At 52.4% G+C, this 16,442-nt stretch overlaps 1 protein-coding gene across 1 annotated transcript; it reads right to left on the reverse strand.

Annotated features, from left to right (window-relative positions):
• Positions 1-521: 521 nt before the first annotated feature.
• Fads6 (fatty acid desaturase 6) lies at positions 522-14,759 on the reverse strand. Its single transcript, XM_006997737.4, has 6 exons — positions 14,422-14,759; positions 13,668-13,834; positions 5,250-5,430; positions 4,253-4,440; positions 3,149-3,328; positions 522-2,601 (listed from the first exon to the last, which is right to left on the reverse strand). Exons 1-6 carry the CDS (start codon positions 14,582-14,584, stop codon positions 2,452-2,454), a joined length of 1,029 nt encoding a protein of 342 aa, XP_006997799.1. The 5' UTR covers positions 14,585-14,759; the 3' UTR covers positions 522-2,451.
• Positions 14,760-16,442: the final 1,683 nt, after the last annotated feature.

Below are 16,442 nucleotides of genomic sequence, written 5' to 3' on the forward strand. Positions count from 1 at the left end.
GAAAATAGTTTTATGATTGGGGGGGAGGGTCACCACAACATGAAGAACTGTATTAAAGGGTCACAGCTTTAAAAAGGTTAAAAATTACTGAGGTAGAGGCAGGTGGATCTCGGAGTTCAAGGTCAGCCATCAGGTGAGGTCCAGACCAGCCAGGGTTATAGAGTGAGACCCTGTCTCAAGAAAAAAACAAAAAAACAAAACAAGAAACTTTCACTGTTTGTGGTAAGCAAACATCAGTTATGATTGTGGTCATCAGTACTGCCACTTCCCATATACTCTGCTCTACATTAGACTCCAGGATCCTGCAGAGCCTGGAAGTACTTCGTGAATTCCTAATGCTTTCTCTTAGTTCTGTATCCAGCCCACGTCCTTAGAGTAACAGATAATCACATATCGGGGACACTAAGCGACTTGCTCCTAGTGTGCCCATAGTATAGTCAGGTCTGTCCCCAGGGCCTCTAGCTGCTGCCCTGGAATGTATCTCATTCAGGCCCAGATCAATAACAATGAGTCACTGGTCGTGTGTTTGGATAGTTTTAATCATTAGCTTTGGGTATGCTGCCAGGACCCTTTTCTGACATTGCATTTTTCATAGGGAGAATTTGCAGTTTGATGAATTACACTCTCAGGCCCTAAGGCCCCTTCTGAACTGCTAATGCATTTCAAATGACCAGCGATGACATACAGCAAAGCAGGAGGTGGTGGCGGCTGCCAAGCCCACCCCAACCCAAGAGGGTGGCTTGGAGCCAAAACTACTGTCCGGGAGCCTCCCAGCAGGGAACAGAGGGCACAGACTCAAAAGGAAGAGTGAAGGGCTTGTGAAGAAGGACCTCTGAGCAGAGATACAGAGGCAGAGAAGCACCTAGGGGCCGGCAGCAGCTAGTAGCCACTGCCAGGCCAGGCCCTGCCCAGAAGGAGCCCAGAGGAGAGGCTGGGAAGAGCCACAGCTGGAGGAAAGGGTCCTGGAGGAAGCCATGGTCGCCACTAGAGGAGGGCCAGGTGAAGACAGTAGGAAAGGGCTGTCCAGGCTGGCAACAGCTACCTCTGCCTAGGCCACACCAGACCCAAGATGGGCTCCAACAGGCTGGGCCTCCCAGCTCTCTGTCCATCCTATTGGTTCCCTTTTGCTAGCATTCAGCCTCCCATTGTCAGGGAAGTCCACCCTTCCACCCAGTGATTTAACTGAAAAAGCAGTTTGCACTCAGAAGGATGACTTGTGTGTTCTCAATCAAGGGCAGTTTTTGCCACTCAGGAGACATATGGCTGTATCAGGAGACAATTTTGATTGTCATGATTTGGGTTCCTAACATCCAGTCAGCAGAAGCCAAGGGTGCGCACAGTGCTCGGCACAGCCTGAGTGTGTGAATCAGCCAAATGTCCGGAGGGCTAAGGTGAGAAGCCAGGCTATGAACTAACCGCCCTGGCCTCCCGGTGCCGGTCAACCTTGCAGTCCCTCCTCCTGTCTCCACCGGGTCCTTCCGGGAACCCTCTGCTCCATCCTCTGGCTGAGGCAGCTCCATCTCAGTTGCCTGTTGGGCTGGATCTTGGTGGTGTCCCCAGCGTGGCTTCTTCCTAGGTTTGGCAACATTGGCTCCCACCCAAGTTGCAAACCGCCCTCCCACAGCCAGGCCTAGCCCTTGTCCTCAACTCTCCTGTCTCACCCCACCCGCCCTGCTTTGTCCATCCCTCCCGGTCCTCCTGGCCCAGCTCCAGTTCACTGTCTCCATCCTCAGCTGCCTCCCAGTAATTCACCCAGGTTGGATCCTTCTAAACACGGAACAAAGCAGACTTGTCTAGAGCTAGCCAAGGTCATGCTCAAAGCTGGGGGGGGGTTTCTCCAATTTCATGCCTGAGGCATTTGTTCCCCTCTGGAGCACCTCCCTGGAAATACACCCACTTTTATCTCACTGACACTGTGGGTCCTGGGGCTGCTGAGCGTGGTCTGGCACAGGATCCTTTGATTGAAGAGCTGGGGGGGGGGGCTGCCAAAAAATGACCTCATCCTGTTGGCCGCGGGGGACTAGAACCTCAGAAGGTATGGGAGGAAGCAGCAGCTTGGGAAGTAAATGGCTCTTAGGCACCAGGGAGGTCTGGGCTGAGGAGGCTGGCCCTTCTCTTTGTATCCCCTCCACCCGAGCATAGGATCCCACCTCACCTGTCACCAGCCCCCTTAGCCCTACCCTGGCTCAGATGCAGCAGAGAAAGGGATCCTGAGATGGAGTCGGCCGAGGCCGAGGTGGATCAGGAAGCGCAGCCTCTGCATTGCTTTCAGTCCTTCTCCCAGCACCCCACCCCCACTCAACTCCCCGAGAAGCCCCAGAGCAGGAGACCCCTGGGACATCAGGCACAATCTGCTCTGCTTCACCATCTTCCTGAGAGCACCGTATTCCAGATCCACCGGGGCCAGCAGTGCAGGAGGGCCAGGACTGGGCCAGGGCGGGGAGCCAGCCTTCACTGCAGCCCCACCAGCTCGGTGATGGAAGGGGCATGCACCATGAACTCCTCATAGTGACTGAGGAACAGCTGGAAGCGAGCCAGATAGGAGTCCTCATTATAGGGCAGCTGCTTGTCATGAAGAAACTTGGATACCAAGGGCTTCACCTGAGAAAGAGTCGCAAAAGGAGAGAGCCCTCTGAGTCGCAGGCCTGCAGCGGGCTGCCCACCACTGAGCTCCCTTGTCGAACCCTAGCCATTCTCTGCTGGGGACGTGAGGGGCTGAAGTATTGGAGAGCTTTCGAATCCTTCTACCCTATCCTAGAGGGAGGAATGGCCTCTCACCCTCACTTCCCACAAGACTCTCAACTACATGTCCACCCTCCTCAGCTCCCTCTGCTAAGCATCTTCTTTGGGTCAAATATTTCAGATCTAATTTCATCTTCAGAATCATCAAGATGAACCCTGTCCCCTCCCATTTTACAGACTAGGAAACTGAGGCTCAGTGAACTTGCCCAGAGTCATATTGCTACTAGGAAACCCAGGTGACTCTGGTATAAAATCCATGTTGTTACTTGTACTCCAGGCTGCTCTTCCTGGGTGACCTTTGAAGAAGCCAGTGAAGGGACCCAGAGTTGAGATGTACCTGCAGGTTCCCCACCATCCACCCTCAGACAGGCCCTTCCTCCCACCCCTCTTCCCAGCGTTTGGCTACCTTCAGGCACATGTGGTCAGAGAGCCACGGGAAGAGGTGATGCTCCACATGGCAGCTGATGAGCGAGTGGCCGAATGCCCAGTCCAGCAGTGGCTGCCGTGGCAGGTTCAGCACCCCCAGGCTCATCATGTAAATCCGTCGGGGCTTCTTGTCCGGGGAGAACATAGGCAATCCGATGTGCTGTGATAGACATATGGGTCACACCCTGTGGGGGCTTAGACAACCCTGGGTCTGTCTTCACCAAGTGTACAGAGGCCAGTGGGACCCTAGAAGTGTGAGAAAGCTCTAGCCAAATTCCAGGGCTAACTCAGTCTGTGGTGAGCTGAGTCTTTCCCACATCTGGGCCTCTCCCCATTTGGGCGATGAAGGGCTTTGTCTATGCATCTTTTCAGAACCCTGGCATTCAAATGCCCCTCACTCACTGCTTGTTCTTGTGACCCTGCATGCCTCACACCAGTAGCATGCTTTTGCCTGTGTGTCCAAGCTCAAGGAGAGCAAAGGGAGGGCCCAGCCAATGCCACGAGGCAGGCCAAGGGCAGGGCAGAAGACGGAAGGTCTTTGAGAACAGCCAGGAGTTCGGCACCGTTTCTACGGGGAGACCTCGTTGCTCCCCTATGGGTGAAGACTTGTTAGGTTTCTGCACAATCCCCTGGCACTGGGCACATCTGCAGCTAATTACTCCATCCTCTCACTATGTCCCATCTACTTGTCTCAGTTCAAATGAAGTACTTGTTTACCTCAAGGCAACCTAGACCCAGGGAGGTGCCTGACCCAGGGAGGTGCCTGACCCAGGGAGGTGCCTAGTAGAGAAGGTGTTTCTATGTACTAATTGAACGAAACAGTAGAAGGGGATATGTAAACTTGACCTTGAATGATGGGTAGGATTTAGACTGGAGAAGAAAGCAAGGAGGATCTCTCCAGGACCAGGCAAAGGCTTCATTGAAACCCAGACTTCCTGTGATGACCCACCGTGACAGGGGAGGAGCAGGAATTGGGGAAAGCGTCCTTTGGTGACCTTTCTCTACCTAAAGCTTGAGTCTGGCCTGCTGTCGGACAGCTGTAGATGATCCTCTTAGCTGCCTGAGTCCAGGGCTGGGAGCTTACCTGGAAGATGTTGACATGGAGATAGGGGTGGGCCAGCAGGGATCTGGCAAGCAGCATGCAAGCCAGTGCTGAACTGGGGCTCTTGAAGCCGGACACATTCAGGAGCAGCCAGTACTGAGAATAAAGGCCCAGGGACATGAAGCCCAGTGTCCGAAGTGCCACCCTCAGCTCTTCCTTCCTCAAATGTTCTGTCAGAGGGACAAGAGGTGATGTAAGGGAGAGCCATCATGAGCCGGCTCCCTGGTAACCAGGAGTGTTAAGGTAGAAGAGTGCTCTGGGTGTGTTCAGTGAACCTAGACAACATGAAAAGCATATCCTGCCTTTGCACCCTAACTAAGGTCAAGGCCTGCAGTGTGGTTTGTACAGGACATCTACAGTGACCCCACACACCCTAAGATTTTATGTTATAATTTTGTGGGGTGTGTGTGTGTGTGTGTAAGTGCTGGTGCCCATGGAAGCCGAAGGTATTGATTGATTCCCCCTGAAGCTGGAGTTACAGGGGATTGTGAGCAACCCAGTGCAGATGCTAGGAATTGAAGTCTGGTCCTCTGGAATAGCAGGAAGCCCTCTTAACCTCTGAGCCGCCTCTCCAGCCCGTACAAAGCTCCCGTATATCTGTGGGATATACGTGTGGGCTCCTTATATTTTCACACCATCCTTGAGCAGGCGAAGAACCTAAGGCAGGCAGGTCAAGTTACCTGCCCACAGCCACCAGCCAGTAAGTAAAGGAGAGACCTGGATCAGATCCGGGGTTCTTTCCACCCAGCTTGGCTGCCTCGGACAGTCTTGACTCGTGGCTCCCAGCTACCTCCACAGCAGGGCCCACAAAACCAGGAAGGAAGGGAAGAGGGCTGGGGCGGGTCGTCAGGACACCCCAATCCGGTCCTCACCAAGAACTACCAGTGGGATTAGGACGGGGATCAAGAGCAGTAACCAGGAGGGAAGGGAAGAGGGCTGGGGCGGGTCGTCAGGACACCCCAATCCGTCCGGTCCTCACCAAGAGCTACCAGTGGAGTTAAGACGGGGATCAAGAGCGGTGCAAGGAGCATGTAGACGTAGCGGTTGAGGCACGGCATCTTCCATGTGCTCGAGTCTCCCAGGCCCACCACGTTGGTGTAACCATGGTGCATGTTGACGTGGCTGAACTTACCAAACTCTGCAGGAAAGGCTGTGCAGACCTAGAGGGGAAGCCAAAAGGGCACTGGGTCCATGTCGGACACAAGTGGACGAAGCAGAACCCAAGGAGCCTTGAGAACACTTCCAGCCTTCCTACCCACCCTCCTCTGCGTCCACAGTAATCTAACTTGTCCATCTTCTCTCAAGCATCCGTGACCCCCGTGAGGCAGCCAGGCATCTACTTGGTGTTGCTCTGCAAAGCATTTAGGGACAAGGAACTTGGATCACTGGATTGCCGCTCCCTCACTGGCTACCGGCTAGGCAACTTGTCAAACCTCAGAGGTTATCCGTCAGTGCAGGTAAAGCTGGAATCCGCCACAATTATTTTGTGTGTGTACCTGGCAAACAGCTGTGCCTTCCTGACACTACTTGGCAGCCTGAGCTTGGAGGAATAAGGAAAAGTTTCTGGGAGTGGTTTGAGGGTACAAGGGGATCACTTCCTGTAGAGCCCACAATGCAGGCTGAAGGGACATTGGGGCACTAATATGCCCAGAGCCAATATCTCCCTCGAGTGACTCTTTGGCAGTGCCACTCACCAAAGCGCAGCACACACTCTGGCAAGGAGAGCAATCATTCTGAATGCAAAAGAGGTGCTAGGTTGTTTCTTATGTAGATATATGCAGATGAGCATGCAGATGTAAGGCTTCAAGTGTTTTATCCAGGCCAGAAGATTTTGATGACTTTAGTGAAGATGCTCCCCTGTTTGCAGAAGAGGAAGCTTCTCAATACCAGCTGCTGTGAGGCAGGCAGACTGCAGGGCACATGCACCAAGCACCAGATCTCAGAGTCAGGCCTGCCTTACCCACTGGCCTGCCAGGGTATGTTTTATACCTCTGGGGATCTGCCCCACGTAGAAGCTAATTCCTTTTGTTTGTTTTATTAATATGTGTGTGTGTGTGTGTATGTTATGTGTGGGCACACAAATGCCATGATGCACGTGAGGAGGTCAGAGGACAACTTTGTTGAATCAGTTCTCTCTTTCCACCTTTACACGGGTTCCAGGATCAAGCTCAGGTCACTGGGACTGTATTGTGGCTGCTTTTACTTCCCGAGCCATCTCTGTGGCACCCGGAAGTAACTGTGTGCTCTTCCCCAAGGCCAGTCCTTTTACCAAGAGATGCCAGCTGAGTGCAGCGCCCTCGCTGCCCACCGACAGTTGATTTCGCTTCTGGCACCTGCTCCCCTTCTCCCTGCAGCCCACCAGCAACTGTTCTTGGAGAGTCAATGCCAGAACCAGCCTGGAGCCTGACCAGGACTGTGCATCTAGAGATGGGTACCCTCAGGTACCTAGAGGCTTCTCGGAAAGGTCCCAGGCACAAGCCAAGGCCCTCAAGTGTGACTGGTGATTTGTGATGTGACTTGAGACTTGCAGAGCCAATGGTTTCTATTAATAAGAACTTATCTGAGGTTGTTTCATAACTAGATTTCTAGGTCCCCCCCCCTTTTGGTGTATGTGTGTGTCTGCATGTAAGTATGCACACTTATGTGCAAGTGCTCACTGAGGCCAGACTGGGCCATTATACTCCCTGGAGCTGGAGTTATAAGACTTGCAAGCTGCCCAGTGTGGGTGCTGGGAATGTACACTGAGTGCTCCTAACCCTATCCACCCCCTCAGTCCCGTTTAGATGTTCTCTCCTGAGAGAGAGAAGGGAGTGATTTGGAGGAAAAAAGAGGAAGGTGGATTGTAGTATGTAGACTGTAGTATGTAGTATGTGTGCCCATTACCCATCCACTCAAGGACAAAGGGAAATGATTGATGCTGCTGAGTTACTTGTAAAATGGGTTGTATCCTTTCTGTAAACTGTCGTAATTGTTTGAGACAGGATCTGGATGTGTAGCCCAGGCTGGCCTGGAGCTCTCAGTCTTCCTGTCTTGGCCTCCTGAGTGCTGGGATTACAGGTACATGCCACCACACCCAGCTGTAAAGGACCATTTCCAAGTCTTACCAAAGAGGTTTCCTCATCCAGACCCAGAGAAAGTTCCAGAAACCTCAAGGTGGGTGCAGCTTCTTAATACCACTCACCAACCTCTGCGGCGGGTGCCTTCCGGAAGATTCAAGAGTGCTCTGTCTCTACAGTGTTCACACTCTGAACACTCAAGACATGTGGGGAGTAGTATGAATGGGTGTGAGTTCCTTTTGATGGCTCTTCGCTTACATTTCAGGGCCCTCAAAACTCCCAATCATTCATTTGTTCATGAATGCAGTTGCTTGTTCACTTAAGTATCCTGCAGCACCCGAGGGTGTCGGGGGCCCCATGCTAGGCCTGTGGGAACACCAGGGGCAGGCGGGAAAGATCCTGTGGCTCCTTCTGGCCCAAGCAAGCTGTCAGGACTGGGGCCTCACCATTGTCCGGCTCTTATCCTCAGAGTGGTTAAGTCACACCCCTGTCCATTCCTAGATCCTGAGGACCCACACTCAGGCACCTGCATTCCCCTGAATGGGGCAGCTGGGAAAACCCAGCCTGCAGTAACACCCATGTCACATTTGGGGTGTATTTATTTTAAAAAAATACTGGTGGCTTACTTGAAGCTCAGGTTTTTTCCAATTGTTTTGACAAACCTACAGCTGAGGCGCCACCACCCAGAGCTGGGGAGGGACTGCCTATCCCGGGAACCGGCCAGAGGGTTCTTAGAGAAGAAAAGGAGCTGGGCTCACCATAGCCTGCTGTCCCCCGCCTGAGGGACGACGACCACCACCCTTCTTTCGAACCCTGCCCAAATTGCTGCCCCAACTCCTGGCCATTTCAGGAGGGGCCCCGTGATGCCCTTGGCTTCCACCTGGAGACCTAGACTTTACCCTTGACCCTTCTCACTCCTCCACCCCTCCCCTCTTGTGCTCGATGGCACACAGCCAACACCCTCCTGCACCCACCTTCCCTGCACCCCAGCCTGGGCCTAGGATCCCTCCTATCTTCCTCCTGGCCTCTCTAGCAGCAGCCTCCAGCCAGCTTCCTGCCTCATCTGCCGCAGATCCAACTAGGGGAATGACCCAGTTTCTGCCCATTCAGGTCATGCTGCTGTAACTTCATACTTGTTTTTCAGTCCTGCAAAGTAGTTTTTGTTTGTTTTTGTTTTTGTTTTTGTTTTTGTTTTTGTTTTAGACAAGGTCTCCAACTCCCTGTATAACTGAGGATGACCTTGAACTCCTAATACTCCAGCCTCTACATGTCTAGTGCTGGTTACAGGTGTGAGCCACCAGGCCTGGTTTTATGCAGCACTGTTGTAATTTCGTGCATGCTAGGCAAGATCCCTACCAACTGAGCCCCAGCCCCAGATCCTGTTTATTTAACAGGAGAAAATAAAACAAAGGGTTCCGGAATGTTTAAAGAAGGGAATGGACAGAACTAATAACTTGGGTGATGTCCCAGGAGGAAAACTTAGCCCCAGACTTTGTTTTTGAGGCAAGATCTCACTCTGTAGACCAGGCTAGCCTTAAACTCACAGAGATCCACCTGCCTCTGTCTCCTAAGTGCTGGGTTAAAGGCTGTGGTACCATACCATACCACCCCTGGACTTTTTAAGCTCTGTCTCATGGCAAACCTCTTTGGCTACAAGACAAAGTACCGATTCCTCTGCTTGGCACATGGGCCTTCTTGGCCCCTTTCATCTGGGCCCCTGTGAGAACCTGGTGGCTTCCAGACACCTCACCAGCTGCTCTTCTAAAATTCTTCCAGGGTTTCTCAGCCTCTATGCCACTGATTTTAAAGACCAGGCTGCTTCCCCCACCCCCATCCATTTTTCAAGTGTGTGTGTGTGTGTGTGTGTGTGTGTGTGTGTGCATGTGGATGTATGTGCACCTGGGTGAGTGTACATGTGGAATCCTGAAGTTGATGGCAGGATTCCTCAATCACTCTTCCACCTTATCCTGTGAGATGGTGTCTCTCAGGCCAACCCAGAGCTTGCCAGTACAGCCAGTCCTGATAGCTAGCTTGCTCTGGGGATTCCACTCTCTCTACTTCCTGAAGCAGGACTTACAGCTGGGCCGACAAATCCACCCATCACTTATGGGATTCTGAAGATTCAGTCTCCCATCCTTACACTTGCATGGCAAACACTCATCCCCACAGCCTGTTCATGTCACTTCTTGGGACCGGGCATATTGAAAAATCTATACATGTGATAAAAAGGCAGAGAACTAAAAACAAGTGCTAACGTCAGCTTCCTTGGTTTTGATATTGAATGATACATAAATGTAATTACTGGAAGGAAACAGAAATGACTGATCCAATCCACTAGACTTCTCTCCCCTACACTGAGATGTCGTGTGAATCTGTAATTATTATAAGACTTGAAAGTTTGTGTACAGCAGTGTATTTTGTACTGAATATCTGCATGGGTCCTCTAAATAAGATTTTTAAAGTAAAAAGAGAGAAAGAGAGAGAGAAGGAGGGAGGGAGGGAGGGAGGGAGGGAGGGAGAGAGAGAGAGAGAGAGAGAGAGAGAGAGAGAAAGAGAGAGAGAGAGAGAGAGAGAGAGAGGCCGGCCATAGTTAAGACTGGGGTACAGCTCAAAGACAGAGCAGGTGTGTGCTACACACAAGACCCTGCATTCAATCCCTAGCACCCAAAAAGAAAACTATATCGGTCATGGCAGCTCTTATTCAATCGAGGCCTGATGGGAGCAGGCAGAAGATGGTGAGATGGGCCAGAGGGAACAGCCTTGATGGGGCAGCTCTGGACTCAGCCAGGAGGGAGCAGATGAGGATCAGGACTAGGCTTGGGATTCTCTGTGGTTTGGACCACAGGGGACCTATGGGTGGTGACGGGCCTTCCCCTGTGGGACACAGCGAGCTGCACAGGATTCCTAGTGGATCAGCTGTGGCTCCACCCCCACAGCCCAAACCTGAGTGTACAAGAGGGTTTAAAGAGGAGACATAATAAAGAGCTTCGTGATTAGCATGGCTGGTTCCCGCCCGTTCAGGGGAGCATTCTTGGCTGCGATACTAAAGGCTTTTCAGAGGTTAATCCTCAAATTCAGAACTTAAACCATAATGACCTGCTCATTCTATCTTCTGGTGGTCGTCCTAGCATGACATCATTCCCTGGCCAACTCCAAGGATATACCTAGCAGCCTGGGTGATGTAACCAGGAAAGAAAATGCTTGCTGGGTAAGACTAGGGTAGGAACTTCCTCAAGTAGGCCAGAAGGGGGTCCTCAGAGAAAACTCTTCTGGTGTGGGTAGGGGTTCGTGATTTTGAATACAGCCTAGAGTGATAGCCCTATTCCATTCTGTGTTTCTGCTCTCCAGAGTCACTGGGTCAGCTTAGACCCAGCAGGCCACAAGATACTATTACCAAACACTGGATTACCAAAGAAAACCAGAAGGACCCCGCTGATGCCTGGAGCTGCAGACTCTGTAGAATCCCCAAAGGAACCCAGGGAAGGAACCAAAGGAAGACCAGATATTCTGCAGTAATGATGTCTCTAGGGGGATGACTGGAGAAGACAGCAGGAGGTAGAAGTGAGAGTCCGGGGTCCAGGAAGAGTCCCGTGTACCTCGGAGGTTCCCAGGCCAGGAGAGCCTGTCCTGTGCCAGGTAACCCAATACCAACCAACACCTGCACCGCTCTGCCAGGCTCTGCAGCCTCACGGTTAACAAGCACAGAACAACAACAAAACAAACCATCAGTCCATGCTGCCCTGCAGCTGTCAGTGTGTCCTCGCCAACTGGAAAACACAAAGCGACACTATGGCTCATGGAAGGCAGGCCTGGAAAGTTGCACTGTCTCATCCAGCGCCCTCGCAGGGGTAACGAGAAGGTTGTGTTATCACGCTTGTGGGGTCCATGAAGAAACTAACCCCGGATATAGAATTAACCACCTTGCTCAAGCTTGGCGCCACTATTGGGGCTGGGACTCCAATCAAGGCACAAGGCTCCAAAGACGTTGCCCTATACATGCCAGCCAGGTGGGGCTGACCCACACTCCCCCATACTTGGGAACCAGTCCTAGAGAGGAACCAGAGTTCTCTCTAAGGTTGGAAAATAGAGATGCCTCCCTGCCCAGGTCACTTGGAGGGACGGACTGGCAAAACTACTTCTCGTTGCTCACAGCTCACCAAAGGCCACTGCAGCCCAGTCAACAGTGTCAGGACGTGAGGGGGGAGTCCAGGCCTTTCCTCCCCAGCCGCAAAAGGGCATAGGCCTGCAGAACATAACACACACACACACACACACACACACACACACACACACACACACACACCACTAGCTAACTTTCCTGTAGACCTTGTCCACAAGTGGAATGCAAGGCCATGGCCAGCAAATACTGACAGAAGAGCTGCTAAGAACTGGGTCAAAGGAAGAGGCAAAGATGAGGCCAGTGAACCGAGTTCACATGGGACAAAGCTGTGTGCAACAGACAGAACTCAGGCCTAAGGCTGTCTGGTTCCACAGGTCACTGTGCCAAGGTACTGAAGGAGCTACCAAGCAGGGCAGGCCAAGAGGACATTTCAGTGTCTCCTCCCTGCCTCCACTCCACACAGAGGAGGGCTCTTCTGTCCCCAGGCAGTCAAAAAAAATCAGAAGTCCTCCTGCTTGATCAGGCATCAGTTATCTAACGGCCTGATAAGACTTCTTCAGAGTAACCTCCACACAATAAACTCCCTGCAGTTGGTTAATCTGTGATTGACAGCATTTTCTATTCCCTGGCTACCACAGGCTCCTAGCACACAGCACCACTTTAGAAAACCCAAGCAGGATTAAGCCTGCGCTCTGAGTCCCAGCATTGGGATACTGTTTATACAAATGATACAGACATCACCCCTGCCTCTCCCGGCAGGTGACAGACCCTGACCCCAGGCTCCAACTGTGCCTCCGAGTCTAGGCAGACCCAGAGCTTCCTGGAAAGGGGGGGGTATTTTAAAATTGACCCTAGGAATCCACAGCCTGTGGGTTCTTCATGCTCCTACCCCATCAGAAGCCTGGGCTCGTAAGAGAGTATTGAGGGGAGGAGAGGACAGAGAATGCTAGGTAAGAAATGTTCCCACCACTCAATGTGTGGTATATCAAAAGGGATGTGTGTGTGTGTGTGTGTGTGTGTGTGTGTGTGTGTGTGTGTGTGGTGTTTACCTAAAGCTGTATAAAAAGTTACATGATTTAAGGGGCAGAAGATATGGCTCCACAGGTGAAAGCAATTACTGCTGGTGCAGAGGACCTGGGTTCCGTTCACAGCACCCATGTTGAATGGCCCCAGTTCCTGGGGATCTGATGCCCTCTTCTGGCCTCTATGGGCCCTGTATGCATGTAATGCACACAGAGACATGCAGTTGCACACACATACCCATAAATAAAAGGAAGGACCTTCACAGTCACTCAGCAAGTTCAGCTTGTGGTCAAGCCTAAAGGCCTGAGCTGGATCCCCAGGACCCATATGGTGGCAAGAGAAAACTGAGAACTGACCCCTGCATGTTGTCATCTGAACTTCACTGGTGTGTCATGGCACGTGCAACCCCCCTAAAACAAACAAGTAAATAAATGTAATAAAACAAACATTATATAAAATTTAAAAAACAGCGACATGGCTTTTTAAAAAGATAGCAATTGGGTTGGTTGGTCCCAATAACGAGTCCTTTCCAGACAGACCTATTCCTGCTAGCAGCTTCCCCATCTATTCCTGGGGAACCTGGGTGGCTAGGTGAGGGTCCCCCTGGAGCAGAAGAGAGAACAACTTTGGCAGAGGATCTGGGGCGGCCTGAAGAACAACTGTCCGGTGACCTTTGCCTTCCTAGTGACTCACGGGTGAGAAGGCAGAGCAAGGAGGGTGGGTGGAAGGAGAGAGACAGCAGAGCCCTTCCTGGAGGCTTAGAGGAGCACAGAGCCGTCAGCAGGGTCAGCAGGTGTGAGAGCAGGCCACAGAGCTGGAGTGCTGCGACATTGTCCCCACCCCCACCCCCTCCCCCATCTGCCCTTCAAACAATGAGCCATGATTGCAGGACCCAGAGGCTTCTGTGAGACACACAACCCCAGAGCAAGACTGGCCAGTTGCAGGCCGAGTTAATTTGTCAAAGGCAGACACCGGGCTCTGTAGGATGCAGGACCACTCACTAATGCCAGCTTCCTCTCAAGGGCTTGAGAGGAATAGATGGGCGGGCACACACACACACACACACACACACACACACACACACACACACAGGAACTGTGTCGTACACTGCCCACTAGGGTCCACCAACCCTCTGCAGCAGCTGCTTGCCAACATGGAGATGCCCAGCAACTGCCTGCCCCACCACTGCCAACCTCACCTCCACAAAGAAAATCATCAAGATCTTGTTCCAGCGTTTGGACTCTGTGAGGGCACCGTGAGTGGCCAGGTGGCTGCCCTTGACTGTGAGTGTGTAATGGCAGATGCCCAAGATGGTGATGCCAGTAGTAAAGGCCAGGACACTATGGAAGCGTAGGCACAGGAACCCTGCAGAGAGGAGGGACCAGGGATCAGGATCTTTGGCCAGCTTTGGAAAATACGGGCCCAGACCAACATGCACACAATTCCCCAAGCCCCAAGCCAAAGAAGGCCAGCCCTGGGCCTGTGGCAGGCAGGTTCCTGGGCCTGAGAGGAGTGGATTGGCTCTCTGTGGGATTTGGGGCACTAAAGATTCCCCCCCACGGGCTTGCCAAGGATATTCTGCTGTCCACATTCTGCCAGGTCACCCTCCTGAACCCCAGCCAGAGCAGAGATGGGGACTGGATGTCACAGAGCCATGAGACCACGAGAGGTGCAGACTACTTCTTCAGTCCCACTCTGCCCATCTCGGGCGTCCCCCTTAAAACATGCTCTTCCCTTCTATCCATTCAGGACTCCTTGTGCAACTTTTTTCTCCACCACTTCCAAGCATCGGACTTGCTCCCAGCTCCAGCGGGACATGCAGTAGACTCCCTCCAACTAGACTTTGGAGACTGAACTGGGATCCAGGGTCCCAGAGTCCTGAAGTTCCCTTCCAGCCTGCACCACCTCCAGCCCCGCGCCACCCCCAACCGCAGCCAGTGCCTTTGTCTCACCCGCCGGCAAGGCGAGCAAGCTGACAGCGAGGACAGCGCAGTCCACACCGCGGCGCTCCCACCAGGAGCTCGCCCGCACCACATCCTGCACCTGCCGCTCCAGCTCGCTCAGCAGCACCTCAGCAGCGCCGTCCCCCGGGGACGCGCTCTGCTCGGGCTCCATGGGATCCCAGGACACACGGGGCTGGGGACAAGCGAGGAGGACCGGAGAACTCGGGCGTGAGCGGCCGCTGCTCCGGAGAGAAGACAAACGCGCGGCGGGGGGGTCGGGGAGGGCGGAGTCACGCACCGAGTTGGGACACCACCAGCCAGAAGTCACCGTGAGAAGCTCCGTACCTTCTGGCACCGGCAGTCGTGACCCGTGACCTAGGCGGGGCCTAAATGCAGCCTCCCTGCCAGCCCGCTGCACCAGAACAGCTTGGAGAGGGAGGAGCCAAAGCGAAGCCCGGGGGGTTGGGGGGACCTGGGGTGGTGACCCTGAGACAAGGACCAAACTGAGGTAGAGGAGACAGCGCTGGGGGGAAGCAGAAGCCCCGCGAAGGCCTTAGCTGTTCATCCACCTCCTCCTCGCCCTCTCCTCTCATCTCCGCCTTTGGTTTGTTCTGCATTCTTAGGCCCCAAACCTGAGTATTTCTCTATTTAAATTTTATTTCATTAAATTATTCATATGTGTGTGTAGAAGTGTACGGTGTCTATGTGGAGTTCGGGGGCTTGTGGGAATCAGTGCTCATTTTCCACCATGTGGGTCCTGGGGAACTCAGCTCACCGGGCTTGGCAGCAAGCGCCTTTACTGCTGAGCCATCCGTGACGACTCAGGATCTCCCCTGCAACGTGCATATTCATCTTTGGTATCTGCAACATAAGTGTTTCTGGATTGCTGGAGCAGAAAACCCAGGGACTCACTTTGCAGATAGGGAGTGTGTGTGTGGGACCATTCTGAGTGCGTTTGTAACAGAAGTGACTTGACTCCCCTCTCTGTCCCATTTCATCTTCACGGTACTCCCCCAATTTCATATCAAAACCTTTTTTAAAAAACTGACTGGATCTGGTAGGGAGGAGACAGCAGTGTTTTCCCAGAAGACCCTTGAGCACGTGTCAGGGAGAGAGGCATGATTTTAATCCTCCCCCCGCCCCCCAGCTCTCCTTCATGGATTCATCTATGTTCTTCCAGTTTTGTTTGAAGACATGATCTGGTTTGCAGCTCAGGCTTCTCGCAATGGATTGTGTAGCCCAGGCTGGTCTCACACTTAAAATCCTGGCCCAGCTTCCCAAGAACTGGGATCTGTGGACTGAGATCAAGAGCTCCTTACCAGGCCAGTGTCCTCCTTGAGTTGTTCCCTCAACTTCCACAAGCATAAGAGGCTTTGTACATTCCCAGTGACCCCGTGGAAATGACAGTCTCCCAGGTAGATGTAGTTTGGATCTTTCTTTCCAACATTTTGGTTCTGAGGATCAAACTCAGGCCATCAGGCTTGGCAACTAGTGAGCGCCTTGACCTGCTGAGTCACCTCCCCAGCCCTTTATTTATTGATTTGTTTTGTCTGCATGTATGGATGTGTACCAGGTGAGTGTCTGGTGTCCATGGAGGCCAGAAGAAGGCACTGGATCCCCTGGAACTGGAATTATAGATAGTTGCAAATCACCAGGTGGGTGCTGGGTACTGAACCCGGGTCTTCTGCAAGAACAAGGAGCCACCTTTTTTTTTTTTTTTTAAGAATGAACCCTGCTCATTCAGTTTATGAAGGGGCTGGACACTGGTGGCACACACCTTTAATCCCAGCACTCGGGAGGCGGAGCCAGGTGCATCTCTATGAGGTTCAAGGCCAGCCAGGTCTATAGAATGAGTTCCAGCACAGCCAAGGCTACCCAGAGAAGCCCTGTTTAAAAAAAAACAAAAAAAAAATTAATGAAGAGTCAGAGAAATTAACTAACTGAACTGTGCCAAACCCCACAATTACTAAATGGCTGAACTAGAAACCAAAGTTCCTGCCAATCCAGTTCTTTTTGTCAATAAATGGTCT

The sequence above is a fragment of the Peromyscus maniculatus genome, chromosome 8 (assembly GCF_049852395.1).
Source record: "Peromyscus maniculatus bairdii isolate BWxNUB_F1_BW_parent chromosome 8, HU_Pman_BW_mat_3.1, whole genome shotgun sequence".
Taxonomy (NCBI): domain Eukaryota; kingdom Metazoa; phylum Chordata; class Mammalia; order Rodentia; family Cricetidae; genus Peromyscus; species Peromyscus maniculatus.